Source organism: Danio aesculapii, chromosome 22, assembly GCF_903798145.1.
Source record: "Danio aesculapii chromosome 22, fDanAes4.1, whole genome shotgun sequence".
Taxonomy (NCBI): domain Eukaryota; kingdom Metazoa; phylum Chordata; class Actinopteri; order Cypriniformes; family Danionidae; genus Danio; species Danio aesculapii.
Window position 1 is genome coordinate 25,864,335 of NC_079456.1, and position 16,605 is coordinate 25,880,939.

At 36.4% G+C, this 16,605-nt stretch overlaps 1 protein-coding gene across 1 annotated transcript in view; it reads right to left on the bottom strand.

Annotated features, from left to right (window-relative positions):
• crebbpa (CREB binding protein a) overlaps window positions 1-16,605 on the bottom strand; it is a 79,822-nt gene that overhangs the window by 20,956 nt on the left and 42,261 nt on the right. Inside the window, 8 exon segments of the mRNA XM_056448197.1 lie at window positions 435-547; window positions 4,249-4,311; window positions 4,391-4,562; window positions 4,655-4,772; window positions 4,889-5,026; window positions 5,128-5,215; window positions 7,450-7,704; window positions 12,915-13,037. Coding sequence (XP_056304172.1) covers window positions 435-547; window positions 4,249-4,311; window positions 4,391-4,562; window positions 4,655-4,772; window positions 4,889-5,026; window positions 5,128-5,215; window positions 7,450-7,704; window positions 12,915-13,037 — 1,070 coding nt within the window.

The window sequence follows — 16,605 nt, forward strand, 5'->3', positions numbered from 1 at the left end:
CTCGGGTCTCCGTGAGCACTTTAGTGCTATATATCAGCACACTTAACCCCTAGGCTATTGGTGCCGACAATGTATCTTTTAAAACAAACATTAATGTCACAAGTTCTGTAAAAAATAGATATTAGTTATAGATATTGCTCCCTGTTGATGATAATGCATTATTAAAACGGACTAATGAGACCTTATTGTAAAGTGCTAACTATTGCACATTAAAATCTTTTCGCCAGTTAATTTGAATGAAAAATGTGTTTATTTTGAACATGTAGATCTATCATGAAGGAAAAGAAAAATGTTGAGTTACTTTTGTTATTATAACTGTCAAAGTAACCTTTTTTTTAACAACTTAATACCTTATAATTATCTCAACAGGAAAATTTAATACAATAACATGCTTAGCAGAGAATACAATCAAGAAAGCAAAAGTAAAGACTGACCGTTGGGACTTGATTCATGTTGATCTGTTGATGGTTAATTGGAGAGGCGGCACGTGTTCCCATGGGAGCCTGAGACATCGGCACATTGGACATTGCACTAAATGGATTCATCCCTGATGGGAAAAAAAAAACATCAAAAATTATATATATATATATATAAAATGCAGAAATGTATGTTTAGGGTAGAGAAACAACCCAGAAGCTGCGTGAACATTTCACTGACATTTGCAACTAAAAGAATCCAATGTACTTCAGGCTAAATCAAGGAATGAATTGGTGACCAAATTTTCTTTTCAGACCAAAACATTTAAGGCGTTCAATACAGCATGCCACAGCAGATTTTCCAGAAAAGTTTGGATCACTTGTGACATGCTTTTGGTCTGTGGTAATGACGTAATTAGTGGGTGTGGACATGAAACACTTTTTGGTTCATTTTCACTGTTCAGTTTATCGAAATGAGACATCCGTGATTAAAAGCAACCTGGTAAAGTCAATTTCACAAGTACATATCGCTGCAGCCCGGAGACCTTCAAGTGTTGAAGGACTACACTGGAAGTAGGCTAGGTGACCTGGGTTTAAAATTGGTATAGTAGATGTTGGTGTAATGGATGTTATTAAAACACAACAGGTTGGACTCTGTGTAATGCACAAGACATTATATAAATGAAAATTCCAGGTTTATATAGTCCACTTGGAGCTCAAGTCCCACCCACTTAAAGCTGGCTCCGACATCTGTGTATAACCTTTTACAAGTACAAGATAAAATAGAGCTGCAAGTAGGGCTGCATGATTAATTGAAAAAAGATCACTATCTCGATTCGACCCTACACACGATTCTACTATTTAGCCAATTGTATTTTCAAGGTCAGGAGAGAAGAGTAAAGGCGGACGCACAAGTCTTCGCAGCAACATGGACACCTTCAAATGGCGTTAAAAGTGTCACATACTGTATTTACAAGGTATAATTCAACCAGAAATCTTGTTTCTGTCTTGTAATTATTTATTCGCGGCTGCGAAATCACATGAGGCGACCGTGAGCTGTTTGACTACCGAGAACGCACACGTGCACACTAATCATGACTACTTTAGTGAACAGAACCTGCATATGCTGTGAATAACAAGTAATAAAGTTGTAAATAACGTTCAGTTTGTTATACAGAGCGATCAGTTGAGAGCTGCGCTGACAGAGTGATTTGCATGTGTGTGTTTTTTCTCAGAGTGACGGCAGCCATGAGCCGCACAGTGAAGTGAAAGTGAATCTGGTGTCTCACCAAATTCTGTGATAATTGTATTCTGTTACCCTAGCAGGCGCTGTTCTCACTGTTTGGCTTGAACTCGCTCCCAAAGGCACCGGCGTGCACATCATTTAAATGATCATATATCGCATTTTACAGTTATGATTCCGACAAGCATTTGATATGTTTTTTCTTTCATAGCGAACACAAAGTGTTGTGCATGAAAATAAATGTTTACTGTGTCAGTATAACTAGCCTATATAATGTTGAATATAATGCAAGAAGGAATCTGATAATGACAAATGTCTCATTTTACCAGTGAAAACAAATGGTCTAATGATGTTGTCAATGACAGATGACAAGCATGTCTCAAACATAATAATTCAACATCAGAATTATGAATAGTTATATTCTGATGTCATCATTTTACTGTGAATTAACAAACAGGACATACTGAAAGTCTGATCAAGTCCACCATAATGACTACACAAAATTTTGCATTTTAAAGCAACAGCAGATCTACTCACAGGCCTATTATTATTATTATTGTTTTACCATATGTTTGAGAATAACAATAATAATAGCCTACCAATATTAACCTCAATTTTACATTTACAGAATCGTGAGAAAATCGTGATTAAGCAAAAAAAAATCGTGATTCACATTTTAGTCAGAATCGTGTAGCCCTAGCTGCAAGACAATAGATAAGCTAAGTATCCTCTTTTTTGTTTAAAATGAACATCATGATTCTCCCACTATTTTAAACGAACCAAAAAAAAACAATAATTTATTATTTTCTGACCATTGATTTTTTACAACATTTTTTAAGAGAACAGTTGGAAAAGGGTTAACAGCTAAACATTATTGGAAGTTTTCAGTTGCACAGCAATGCTTCATTGGACACGCGTCCTTAATATAATTTCAAGTATTGTGGGCAGCATCAGGATGTTTGCTAACAGTGAATCGCTGTAGAGGTATTTCAAACTTCATTTAAATCACGAAATAAATAGAAAGTGCCCTGTGAATATATTAAATCCCTCATGAACACATGAGCTTCAAATTTTGCAAAGAAGAAAAAAAAGCTCAAATGCAAATTAGGTGCTTTTCCATCAAGTTGTCAACCAAGGAGCCGACTGTGGTATTGGTAACCTAGCAACCCACTGTAAACAAGGCAAGCGTAATGGAGATTCAGGCCCAATCCCAAATCTACCCCTTAGCCCTTCCCACTTATTGGTGTCCCAATTCTCTTTAGCTTGAAGGCGTAGGGCTAAGGGCAAGGGCTAGACACCCCTTAAAACGGATTTTTCAGGACCAAACTTGAACCCAATGGGTACGAAAATTTCCCAGAATACACAATTTTTACACTATTTTTTGGCATTACATATTTTTATAATAAACAAGAATATGTTTTAATACATTCATAACGGCTTAAAAATTATTATTTTTTTTAAAACGCTTAAATAAAAACCGCTAAATTTCACTATCTATAATCCCTGATGATAACTCCTGTACAGCAGTCCCACAACATTCTGACACTTGAATACCCTGTCAGAAAAGTCTAATGGCTGGGAAAGACCTTTTTACAGTGTCTGCTATAATGATAATGTTCTGTTTGTGTGTTTTACATAAATGAATATGGCCACTGTGTAAATGCACAGTACAGTTACGATCTTATTGCCGCATTCTATCTTAATGATAACATGATATTGTTCTCTTCTGTGATTTCCTAAATATAAATACCAAAAAAAAAAAATGACACAACCGGAATAACTACAGCAGTTGTGATCGTCGATCTCATATGAAGCAAGAGCTCACGATGACATGTGCAGGTGCTGTAGTGCGGTCCCAATTCTTAGGGGTACATTTTGAAGCCCTTCTCCTTCACAGTCTGTTTCAAGGGCCAAGGGGAAGGGGTAGGGGTACAAAAATAAAATTGGGATTCAGCCTCAGTCACATGGGTGTAATGTTCAGTAGGTCAGATTTTATTCTGCAAATGCATTTCTATCTCCCATTATTTGCATTAACCCTTAGGTCCAAAACCACCTCAAGAGAGCGTTAAAAGATTTTTTTAGTTGTCAATTAATGAATTTTAACTCAAGATGTGTCATTTTCTTTATCAAGCAGTGAAAGGCAAGCAAGCTGTGGACTCTTTTCACAAGAGTGTTATGATGTGTTTAATGGTCACCAGCATCTTAAATTTTAAAAGTTTCTTTTAAAAATGTATGTACATTTATACACATTAACATATGTATTATTTCATCTTTGCATCAAATTACAAAAAACAAATGACTGTGTATGTGATGCAAGGCGTTTCTAACGCAGTGTCTATGGGGAGGGACAGTTAATTTGATGTTGTTCTCTCTTCTGGCTGCCGTTATCAGTCTCACACAGTTTTTTTCCTTTTTCTGAAAGCCTAGATAACACCATTTTTGAATTTTTCTTTTATTATTTGAGCAAATAGGATTGTAAAAAAAAAAAAATTAGTTGTATTCTACCAATCACTGTGCTCTAAGTTTATTCAACTATAATGACTTCCACTGCAGAGAAACCCAAATGGTCTATTAAAAGTGGTAAAGTACCTTGAGACACCTGCATGCGATTCAGGATCTGATTTGGCACATTGGGCATAGGCACGGGTCCATCTGAAAAGAAGCATTAGACAAAATGAGATCAAATCAGCACTTGTGTGCACTGGTGTATGTGTGTTTTTAAGAGACTCACTCTGTGGCCGCGGTCCCATGACAATAGGCTGGTTGAGGGCCGATGGCTGCTGTCCCGTTGCGGTCAAAGATGTCTGGTTGATGATCTGTTTTTGTAACCGGGACCTTCTTTTCTCCTCCAACTCTTTCTGGATCTTATAGATCTTTTCGGCCAGAAAGTGATAGTACTCGTCCTGTACGACAACAAACATTTGTAAAACAATGCAGAATTTCAGGATACACACTTTGTAGGCCTTTAGGATGAGATGTTATCTTTCTGGCTCACCCTGCTGTTGGCGGACTCGTACATGTCCCCTTCCACTTTTCGTGCGTACGCCACCAAGTTCTCCATTCGGCGGTCCTTCAGGGCAGCAGGGTCAGGTGTGGGGAAGATAGCCTGAACCCTAAACAAACAGAGAGCAGGACGGCTTCATTTAAAGTGACTTACCCTCATACCAATGAATGAATATTTTTAATCGCAACAGTATGTGTGTGTAAATTTAGAACAGTGATTACTAACAGTTTGTGTACAAGGTGGTTGCGGAGGTCCTGAGTGACGTGCTCGTGCCAGGCTTTCCTCACACCAGTGGCTGACAGAGGGGCCGCTGTGGGCAGGTTACTCAGATTGCCTACTGTAGGGCCGTCTGGCATCACCGGACTGCGTTGAGTAGAAACAGGAGAGACTCGGTCAGAAAAATCATCAATTCTGAGGAATTATGAGCTTGAGGGTGAAATTTGGACTGTGTTTTCATGTCATACTTGTTAAGGGTAGATGGTATGGTGCCATCTGGGAGCAGCTTAGCCTGTTCAGATGTCGGTACGCCGATTGGGTTCATCTGACCTCCTCCTGGATCAAAATAAGAAAATCATCAATTAAATAAAATTGTCCTCTGCTTATAACATTAACATATAACATGCATTGTGTTTACATATACAGTGCTCAGCATATACGAGTTCACCCCTCACAGATCTCTCTTTTCACAATTAATGTTCTCTATAGGATGCTTTACAATATTATATTTGCGCATATACAGTTGAAGTCTGCACTTTTAGCCCCGCTGCATTATTAGCCCCCGTTTAATTTTTTTCCCAATTTCTGCTTAACGGAGAGAAGATTTTCTCAACACATTTCTAAACATAATAGTTTTAATAACTCATCTCTAATAACTGATTTATTTTATCTTTGCCATGATGACTTGACTAGATATTTTTCAAGACACTTCAATACAGCTTAAAGTGACATTTAAAGGCTTAACTAGGTTAATAAGGTTAACTAGGCAGGACAGGGTAATTAGGCAAGTTATTGTATAACGATGGTTTGATTAAAATAATTAAAGCTTAAAATAATTTTGACGCTAAAATGGTGTTTAAAAAAATTTAAAACTGCTTTTATTTTAGCTGAAATAAAACAAATAAGACTTTCTCCAGAAGAAAAAATATTATCAGAGACACAGTAAAAAAATTTCCTTTCTCTGTTTAACATAATTTGGGAAATATTTAATAAAGAAAAAAAAAATACAAAGAGGGGCTAATAATTCTGACTTCAATTGTACATTAGATTAGTCAGCACTGAATGCGAATTCAACAAGAAAACTTCTGACAAAGGTCAAAATATGTGTTAGGGAAATTTAAAATGTATATGTTGGGGAAAAAAATAAATAAGGAGGGGGGGGGGGAGAGGAAACATCAAGAGAAAGAAATTATATTATATTTTGGGGTGGTTTTTTTTGGTGCAATACTTCACTTGAATTTAAATGTATTATATTTTGATTTCTAAATATGTTTGGTGACTAAAACATTATTTCAATAAATATATCTGTTTAACAAATCTGTTTTGTTCAAATGCACCGAAATATATTGGCTATATTCACTGAGAAATGGACAAAAATATTCATTTTTCAAAATGGGGTGTACTCAATTATGCCGAGCACTGCATTTTTGTAATATTTACATAGACCCAAATGTATTGCAGGCTCTATTATTATTAATTACATCTAATGATAAAAACAAACAAACAAACAAACACAAATTAATAAACAATAAAATAAAAATTATCCTCCATAATTTTGAAAATGAAATCCATCCATCCAAGATAAACATTTACTCAACCAACAAAAGCAAAAACAACATCAAAAAAATTCAGTCAAATGCTTTTATACAATTTAAATGTACAAATAAAGAACATTTATTTATAAATGTATGTTTTTATTTATATATTAAACACACAATTTGAATAGATGTTTACAAATAAACACTTATTTAATCATTTAAACATGTTGGAAATAATTAAATTACTACATAAAAATTAAAAATCTTAAATATCTTTTTAAAAACTATGATGTATATTAATAATCCTTTCAATTTGCCCATTTATCTCTCCTTTATATTACATAATATATTATAACCTACACCATTATGTTAGCTTTACATATTAAATACTAAAACAAAATCTCCAATGCAGAAATGATACTACAGATGACAAATTAAAATCCATGTGTGTACATGTACAGTTAAAGTCAAAATTACCTGCCTCTCTTTGAATTTATTTTTTTCTCTTTTTTTTCCACAGTATGTCTGATCATATTTTTTCTTCTGGAGAAAGTCTGATTTGTTTTATTTCAGCTAGAATAAAAGCAGTTTTTAATTTTTTAAAAACCATTTTAAGGTCAATATTATTAGCCCCTTTAAGCTATATTTTTTTTGATACTCTACAGAACAAACCATCATTATACAATAATGTTCCTAATTACCCTAACCTGCCTAGTTAACCTAATTAACCTAGTTAAGCTTAAGTTTTAAGCTGTATAGAAGTGTCTTGAAAAATATCTAGTCAAATATTATTTACTGTCATCAAATCATATTTTCACCATACCATCTACCCTTAAAATTATTATGCTTAGAAATGTGCTGATAAAATCTTCCCTCCATTAAACAGAAAATTGGGGAAAGAAATGAACAGGGGGAGCTAATAATTCAGGGGGTTTAATAATTCTGACTATAAATTCAACTGTATGTCTGTAAATACCCATTAGTTACAACATTGATTCTTTATTATTAATAGTAACACATGTGCATGTTTACCAAGCGCAGTGATGGATCTCATTGGCTGCTGGTGTTGTGTCTGCGCCGTCGTCTGTCCGGGGCCCTGTGTCTGCGTGGGGGACTGGGTCTGTGTGGGGTTCTGATTGCTGTAGGGGAGGCCGAGGGCAGCATATGCCCGCCGCATGGAGCTGGGGTCGATGGGTGTGGAGCTGGGCAGAGCGGGTGCCGTCTGCTGCCCCGTGCCGACAGACCCGATAGGGGTTTGTAGACTAGCGTTTGGGGGACTCAGCATTGCTGTAATTCAGAAAAGAGATGTTAGAAGAGGACGTATGCATCAACCTCTATGAAGCTATGTGTGTTTTATTCTTGTTTTAACAGGGCTCCTATTTTACCGCTTTTACAAGATGTAAAATAAGTATTTGCTGTCTCCAGCATGTCTAAAGCTCAAAACACCCATCAGATCATTTAAAAACCAATGAAGAATAAGTGGAGCTGTTTTTGTAGCCTGTGCCTTTAAATGCAAAGGAGCTGGTTCTCCCCGCCCACCATTCCCACATGCGTGTTTGCTTCTCATGCACTACATTAGATTAACATAACAACAGTCAGTGACATTGATAGACACAGATGAAGCTGAAATTAAGCTCTTTAGTCAAAAATGTTTTGAAAGTTTATTCGCTGTATTTGTGGTGGAGTTCATTCAAGCCTTTCTGAAACGATGAGTCATAAAAATTGTTACAAAGTTTGCAGCGCACACACACACACACATGCAGCTGTGGTAATTCCAGCAGTTATGAATTACAGTGATTTTACTGACTTTATTACAAACTTATGCTTATTCTCAAGGTGCAGCTGATCACAGAGAGTTGGAACAGACTTTTAATACCAGTTTCTTTGCAAATCCTGTCCTGTGGACATCTTTGTGTGTATGTTATTACATAGATATGTTAATATGCGCATGTCAATCAATTCGGTGGGCAAGGCTCCACACTCCAACATCAGGAACCACACTCCTACATCAAATTCACTATGATTTGGATACCATTTTAACATTAGGAAATAAAAAAAGGGACTTATTGTGTTTATATCACTCCAATATGACAGTGGACACACTATACCTACACACAGTTCTTCTCAAATAGCTTCCAAAAGTTGATATTGCATTATAGGTGTGCTTAAACACAGCGTTTTAAAATGAAAACAATCCTAATTCATACTGGCATGTTCACCACATTTCAGAAAGAATCTCCATCCACATTATAGCAGTTTTAAAACAACAGTTCAAAAATTGTAGTCCATATCAAATGATTAAATAAAACTAATTTAATAGAATTCTACTAAACAACTCATAAATTAAATTGAGAGAGTAAAAAAGACAAGTTTGTACAAATGCTTCAAATTAAATGTCAGCTGTGTTGAGAATTAAACAAGATAAAAATCGGGAAAATCGCAGAACGATATTAGGAATGCATTACAGTGAATGCTGAATTCTCAAGATCAGTCAGACTCTGTACTCATATTATATGCCTGACTTATGAGTCTGATGCGCTTTTGGAAGAGTTGTGATGCAAACCAAAGTGTTGGCTGTTTTTGAAAAAATCTCTTCATGTTTCAGTTGAAAATCAGTAGAAAGATCCAACTAAAACCTCACATTTAAAAGCACGTCATGAGACCTTTAAATGGTGCAGCAAGAAATGTCCCGATTAAAGTTGGCAGCAAATTTTCATTTTTACCAGTATTCAGACGTAAACAATATAAAAATCAAAAAAATCTGTACACAGGTTTTAAAGACAAACACAAATTATAATGGCATTCATTATGAACTACAAAGACCGAGTATACCAGTCTAATGAAACATATTTAATTCAGACCAAATGCTACCATTTTTGCATACTGCAAAAAACAATGATGTTGTTTTCTCCATTCGTATTGCAGTATCCATATAAAGCACCATTATTTGGCAGTGCAGTGGGTCAGTGCAACCAACACTGACTGACTATTCAAAATTTTACTCAAATGATAAAATGTTTGTTTGATTGCAGGCTGGGATTTTAAGTTTCAGGATATGCGATGATCAAGACCACCCACTTAAAGCTGATTTATAACTTCTGCGTCAATCACATGTGTATGGTCCGGCTAAGCCTTTGTGCAAACGCATAGCCCTTGCTGATGCACACCTCTCAAAAAAAATGTAACTGCATCGCACAAGCTCTGTGATTGGTCAGCTTGGTACCGGTGTCAAGTGTGGAGGGGGCCGAGAGTCACGAGCCCAATGGAGCGAGTCTTTACAAGTGTGGAGTCCCGTGAAGGAGCTCCATATGGAAACTTTTGTTTTGTGTTTACCTTTTGATTAAAGTTGTTGCACGTCCACTAGTTCCCTTCTCTGAATGAGTGAGCTTTAGCTACTTGTGCGTGAAGGTAGTGTTCAGAAAAACAAAACACCAGTGAAGAAACTCGACTCAGAGGAACATAAAACTCCCTGCTAGCGTCCCTGCAGTGCAACACAAACAGCACGCAGAAGTATGAATGCATGACTACGCACAAGGCATGCGCCATGGGTAGGCTCACACGAAATTTGCATGCGCAGAATTCCGCAGATTTTTAGCCCATCATTCATTCTGTTTATTTACTTATATAAAAGTGTGTAAATTCATATTTATTCAGTTTTTAAATTACAGTAATATTATTGACTAATATGAAAATGTTCATCTGATTTATGTACAATGCAGTTTGTATAGTAATGTTTTCTGTCTTTCAGTAGAGATATTATATAAGAGACATGCTTTGTTTACCAAATAAATTGAATCTAATCGGATTTACAATTTAAACATTAAATAAAAGTTAATTCAATTCAATTCACCTTTATTTCTATAGCACTTTTACAATGTAGATTGTGTCAAAGCAGCTTCACATAGACGATCATAGTAAATTGAAACAGTGTAGTTCATTTTTAGTGATTTTTAAGTTCAGTTCAGTTTAGCTCAGTTCAATGTGGTTTAATATTCACTACTGAGAGTCCAAACACTGAAGAGTAATCCATCAATGTGCAGCTCTACATTAAAAAGTAAAAATATTATTTTATATTATTTTTTATTTCACATATTAAGGTTTTAGTTATGATACTCCCAAAATAATTCCGCAGAAATCCTCAGATTTTTCGCAAAATTCTCCACAGAAATGGCCCTAGCCATGGGTCACAGCGATCACTCGACGCAGAAGTAGAAGCCAGCCTTTAGTCTATGTTTTGGTCCATCTACTGCACAGAAAGACAACAAGAAAAAGCGAGCCTTCAGCATTTGCTAAAATCTCCATTTTTGAAGGTCAAAAACTCTGGAGTAATGTAAATAAGATGCGTAACCATAGCAAAAGTTTTTTTTGTTAGTTTTTTTTAAGCGAAAACACACTAGCGTAAAAGTAGCCCGATTCTGGCTACAACATTTGGCAGAATCTGTCCATCAACACAGAAATGAAAAAACAAATAATGCTGCAGTCTGGAAAAAACACACACTGTTCATCTATAAAACATGGGGAAGTCAAGAAGGGCCCGAGACGCCATTTGCATGAGAAGAAATATCTCAGTGGCCACGCTCCAGCATGTAAATCCCAGAGTGCAAAAACAAACACTTTAGCACACTCGCAGTCATGATGAGAGACGCTTGGCAGAGCGAGAGGCAGTTTGCAGGTTTGCTGGAGCTGTAACTGTGAGATTTTAATGAGTCACCGCTCAGCAGCGTTTGCCTCGTCTCTCCAGACCCTCCCCTACACACACTCTGAGCAAACACACACACATACAGATACTCAACTGAGTCTGTAGACAAAGCTGCTTGAGAAAGCCTAGCATAGCTTAACGTTTAATTAAAGTTAATGCATGGATGGATGGATGCGTGAATGAATGAATGAATGGATGCATGGATGGTTCAATGAACGGATAGATTGATTGATTGATAAAAACACATTTGTGTTTCCACCATGGTTTAACTAGTGATGGGAGAGACGAGGCACAGCACATGCTAGAGACGTGAGAAAAATCAAGCAAAAGGTATTACAATTGACTTTTTCAAACATATTGCACACTTTAAATCGAAAGTATAACCTATAAATGGACTGATCTCATTAAATATTAAGTGTTCACATAATATGCATTTATTTATACATTTTAAAGTCTCGTTTATAGTTTGTTCCATCTTGGGCTCTGCTAAACTAATAATAACTATTATTCCTTTTACATTTACAAACGTCTCATTAAAATGTCCACAAATTTGTGACTGATCCGAGGTCAGGTTAAGTGTCCTCATAAAAGCCATAGGGATAAACCAAGTACACATGTCAGCAAAATCTATATCACTGTTTTTAATGGAAACATAATTCAAACTGGCACATGCTTCTAATGTGATAGCACATACTGCTAGCACAACGTTTATGAACATTCTTAACATTTCTAGCATGGTTTAGCATTAATCTTTTGTCACGTGGCAAGCTTATTTGTTTTTGTGTGGTGATAGCATGTCTCTAGCATGATTCAATACACTGTTTATGATAAGATGAGTAGGACGGAGATAGACAAACTCAAATGTGAGATGTATGTGTGAATAAATACAGCGGGGAAAATAAGTATTGAACATGTCATCATTTTTCCCTGAAAACATATTTCTAAAGGTGTTGTTGACTTGAAAGTTTACCCGGATATTGGTAACAACCAAAGAAATCAATTTATGCAAAGAAAACTAATCTAAGTAGTTTACAAATTAAGTTATGAATAACAAAATGAAGCGACTGAGGGAAAAAGTATTGAACATATTGAAGGGAGGCGTAAAAAGGCTGTGACAGTGCAGACAGCAGTTGAAATCTCTCAGTAGATTCAGTAACCCTCTTCGTCACTGTAAACTAATATTAGTCGGACATCTACATTTGGTGATTTCAGCAAAACAATGATCCAAAACACAGCCAAGGAAACTCAAAATGGTTTCAGAGAAGGAAAATCAAGCTGTAGAATGGCCCAGCCAATCACCTGACTTAAATCCAGTAGAAAATACAAAACCATCAAGATTTTTACAATCTGTTGAAGTCTGTGGAAAACACCACCTGCGCAATGCATGTGACTTCATTCTCCATATGAGAAGCGTCTTTAAGCTGCCATCACTGAAAGTCTTTTATATAAAGTATTAAATATGTTTCAGTAGTTCAGTACTTTCCCTATGTGTCATTTCATTGTTATTACACAACAAACTCATTTTTTAATTGTTTTGGTTTTATTTTTAGTTTGTATTGTTTGGGTTTTTACCAAAACCTGGTTCAAATCCATGTCCACAGCTCCTTTAGAAATATTATTCACAAGAAAAAAAACTGACGTGTTCGATACCTATTTTCTCCGCTGTGTATGTATTTGTATTTATGAATTGTACTATGGGTTACTTGTATGCACATGAACTGAACTGCACCTAAGGGACAAATAAAGTGTTAACTAACTAAGACAACAGAGGAGGATGCTTGCGGGAGGAAAGACTCACGTTGCTGGTTGAGTTTATTAGCGTTTTCGCTGGCGTTCTTCAGGGGCAGGCAGACGGGACAGTCGTGTCTGGTGCAGTTCTTCCAATGCGAGATGATCTGCCTCGATGAAGCACAGTGAGCCACTGCAAAGACACACAGACAACAAAGACTGAGCACTAACAAAAAGAGTCCAAAAGCTGTAAAACCGGGAACAAAAAGGTCCCTTAGGAGAACAGCTCTTCATGGATCCATCAGGAACACACACACATGCAGTGATTTCACTAAACGCAGGGAAAACAATCCCATCTGCCTTCACAGGAAGTACGTAGTAATAAAAACAACAACAGGCCAAATAGATTGTGTTGCAGTGTTTAGTAGGGGGAGGGACCATCCTCTATACACTACAAGGTTATAATAGTTTGGGATTTTTTATTAGTTTTAGTTCAAATTCAGTTAGTTTTAATTAGCTTAAGAGGCAGATTTACTACATTTTATTAGTTTCTATATTTTGAAGATGCTTAGTTTTAGTTTAGTTTCATTTTTATTTTTTGTTTTTGTAAATTAGGATATTTGTTAGGTGCAAGAATCAAAATCATCAGAATAAATATTGTATAATAAGAACTCAACTTAAGATTTTTGACACAAGAACACTACCATCTACCCATCCTCAAATTCAAACACAACAGCCCACAAGACAGGAGCCTTAAGTAAAAAAATGTGTGCAAGGCGGCTTCTGAGGTTTATTGCACAGTTTTGATGGGAAGTTCGAATCTTTAACACGAACCAGATCTTTTATGACAATCTTCCCAAAGTTTGGACTCGCCAAATAACAAAATGATGTAGTCGGTAATCTTAATTTCAGTTAGTCAAAACATCAGTTTCTTGCAGTGAAGTTTTGCAACCCAACTGAAGCTTGAATCACTTATTTCAATTCTATTACGACTCTCTATTATGAAATAAACTTATGTTTCACCAGATTCTCTCATTTAAGCCCTCGGTTTACCCGTGCTGCAGTTGTTCAAGTTTAGTTCAGTCACAGCAGGCTGTCATGTATTGTGTTTATTTCACTGAATCACATATGTGCAGTATTATCGGTTCACCACTTTTCAAGTCTGATCTCAGAATGACTGAATGAACTGAATGACTCAGTGTATATTGGTTTATTTCGAGTCAGAGGGGGTATCAGGCATGTAAAAAGTAAGTTGCTTGGAGATAAGTGCTTAACATTACTCAAATCGAATTGTTTTAATTGATTCAGTTCGATTTGGTGAATTAGTTCAACCGGTTCACTTAGAAGATCTGGTTGAAAAGAACGATTCGTTCGCAATCGTGATCACTAATACAGAAATGTGTTAAATTAATACTTTTAAGTGTCTCCTCCGGTCGTATTTAATGTTGTTACCGTGCTGCTATCATGTCCAGACATTGTTTTGTCGCGGGAGCAACAGCGAGGATGACTGGAAGCGGACCGGCTTGATCTGGCCAATGACAACGGGACTACAGACTCTAAGGTGCCGTACGCGTCAAACACCAGGCAGCGCAAATTAAAGAGATTTATTTCTAAAAGGCTTACAGTATGTATTAAATACATTTACAAAGACAAAAACGAAGGACGTTTTTGCTATAATTTTATTTAGTTTCAGTTAGTCTTGTATGTACACAATACAGTTTCAGTTAGATCTAGTTTTTTTATTATTTCTGTTAACGTAAATGTTTTTTTAATTCTAGCTTTCATTTTTTTTATTTGTTTTTGTTAACTATAATAACCTTGATGCCCTGTTTTTCATATGCATTCTGTGATGCAGCATTCGATAAAATGCTCTGGAACGTGAATAAAAGTCTATTGTAAATGAGAATCTGAAGATACCTCACACAACAGGCTCACAATGCCAAACATCAGTACATCTAGACACTTGAACAAATGACAGCTCTTATGCGTGTCAAATGCCCTCTCAACTTATTATGGAGGAAAAAAGCTACATTTGTTTAATTTAAATTTTAAGTTATTGTCAGATAGAAAGGGTCCAACAACGATGCCCTGCACAGAATCATACAAAAACATATGACTTGCTCATCCACTCATAAAGATTGCGATCGCACACAAAAACAGAATAAAATTCAGGAATAATTAAACTCAATTATTCAACAAGTTCAACTCGCGACATGACGATTTATTAATAAAGTAGCATACAAAATGCAACAATAACATGGTAATGTCTGCAGTACTTCTAGATGCTGCCAGACGCATGTATTTCACAAGCACAAGCAATTAGTTTAATTAATTAATTTGTTACTACTAGGGCTGCTCTATTATGGGAAAAAATTATAATCACGATTATTTTGGTCATAATTGTAATATAAATAAATAAATATATAAATAAATATTTCCCAAATTATGTTTAACAGATTAATTTTTCACAGTATTTCCTATAATAATTTTCTTGTATCCCCTGGGCCTGTGCCCATAATGCCCATTGGATAATCCGGCCCTGTCCGGGAACATCGGAGTGCTGTTAAGCACATTCTTAAACACCGCTTAACACAAGAGCAGAATGATTAATCTAAAGTGTCCTTTACTCACCTTACATTATATTACACTATTACATGGACATTGCCACTGAAGCAGTCAGGTTGTCATAGACCTCATTTCTGGTGTTAGCAAGGTTATGAATACTCACTGGAGTGATTTATGATGTCGCTTCTGGTTTGGATGATGCATTCTGACAAGACATCAAGCTCTCAATAAGGATCGCTAGACATCTTTAATGCCTTTTCTCCCTAGAGTCCAAAAGAGAGCGAGATACGGGTGTCGCGGCGGCCAGCGAACAACAGGAAATGAGCTGGCAGAGCGGAGGGCATGGTTGGCAGTGGCTCGTGTTTGAGTTGAAATGAAGCCCTGTGCTCTTCATCCAACAACAACCGAAGCACTGAGAGCAAACAGCCGGACGGCATCGGGTCGCCGCAAGCCTCTCCTGCCGCCTGCCAACTCCTTAATGCTGCATTATAGCAGAAAGAGCCACATTTTCAATCTAAAAGGCCTGTTATATGCTGGAGACGGAGCTTGGGAAATTCCCTGAGTGCGTCAATGAAACACTGCCGGTGTCAACTGAAAGGTGTGGGGAGCGAAATTTACTTCAAAAATGCATACAGACAAATGTTAAGTCAGATGTCACTAGGCAAGGGGGTATGATAACCTCACAATACTGCAAAACTGTGATATGCTTATTTGATTACTGCTCTAAAATATGTTCTTTTTTAATGTCTTTAAAAAAAACAACAACACATTTTTCCCCATTGAACACAATATATTGTGTAACATTTTAAAATAATTTATAACAGTATTCACTGACAGAAAATTGTAGCGTTTTAAAACCTTGACTTTTACGAACCGGTTGCCTAGATGTCACGCGTCACAAATTTCCAGCTTCAAACACTCTATATCAGTGTTTCTCAACTGTTCCTGGAGGTTCACCAACACTGCATGTTTAGGATGTCTCCTTTGTTTGTCACACCCATTACAGGTCTTTCAGTCTCTGCTAATGTTTTGATGATCTGAATCAGGTGTGTTTGGTTAAGGAGACATGGACGATTTGCAAAGCTGGTGGTCCTCCAGGAATGTGGTTGAGAAACACTGCTCTATTTGATGCCAAACATCAGTTTAACAAATAGATTCACTTTTTCTCTATACTGCAAGTTTATAGACAAATTTGC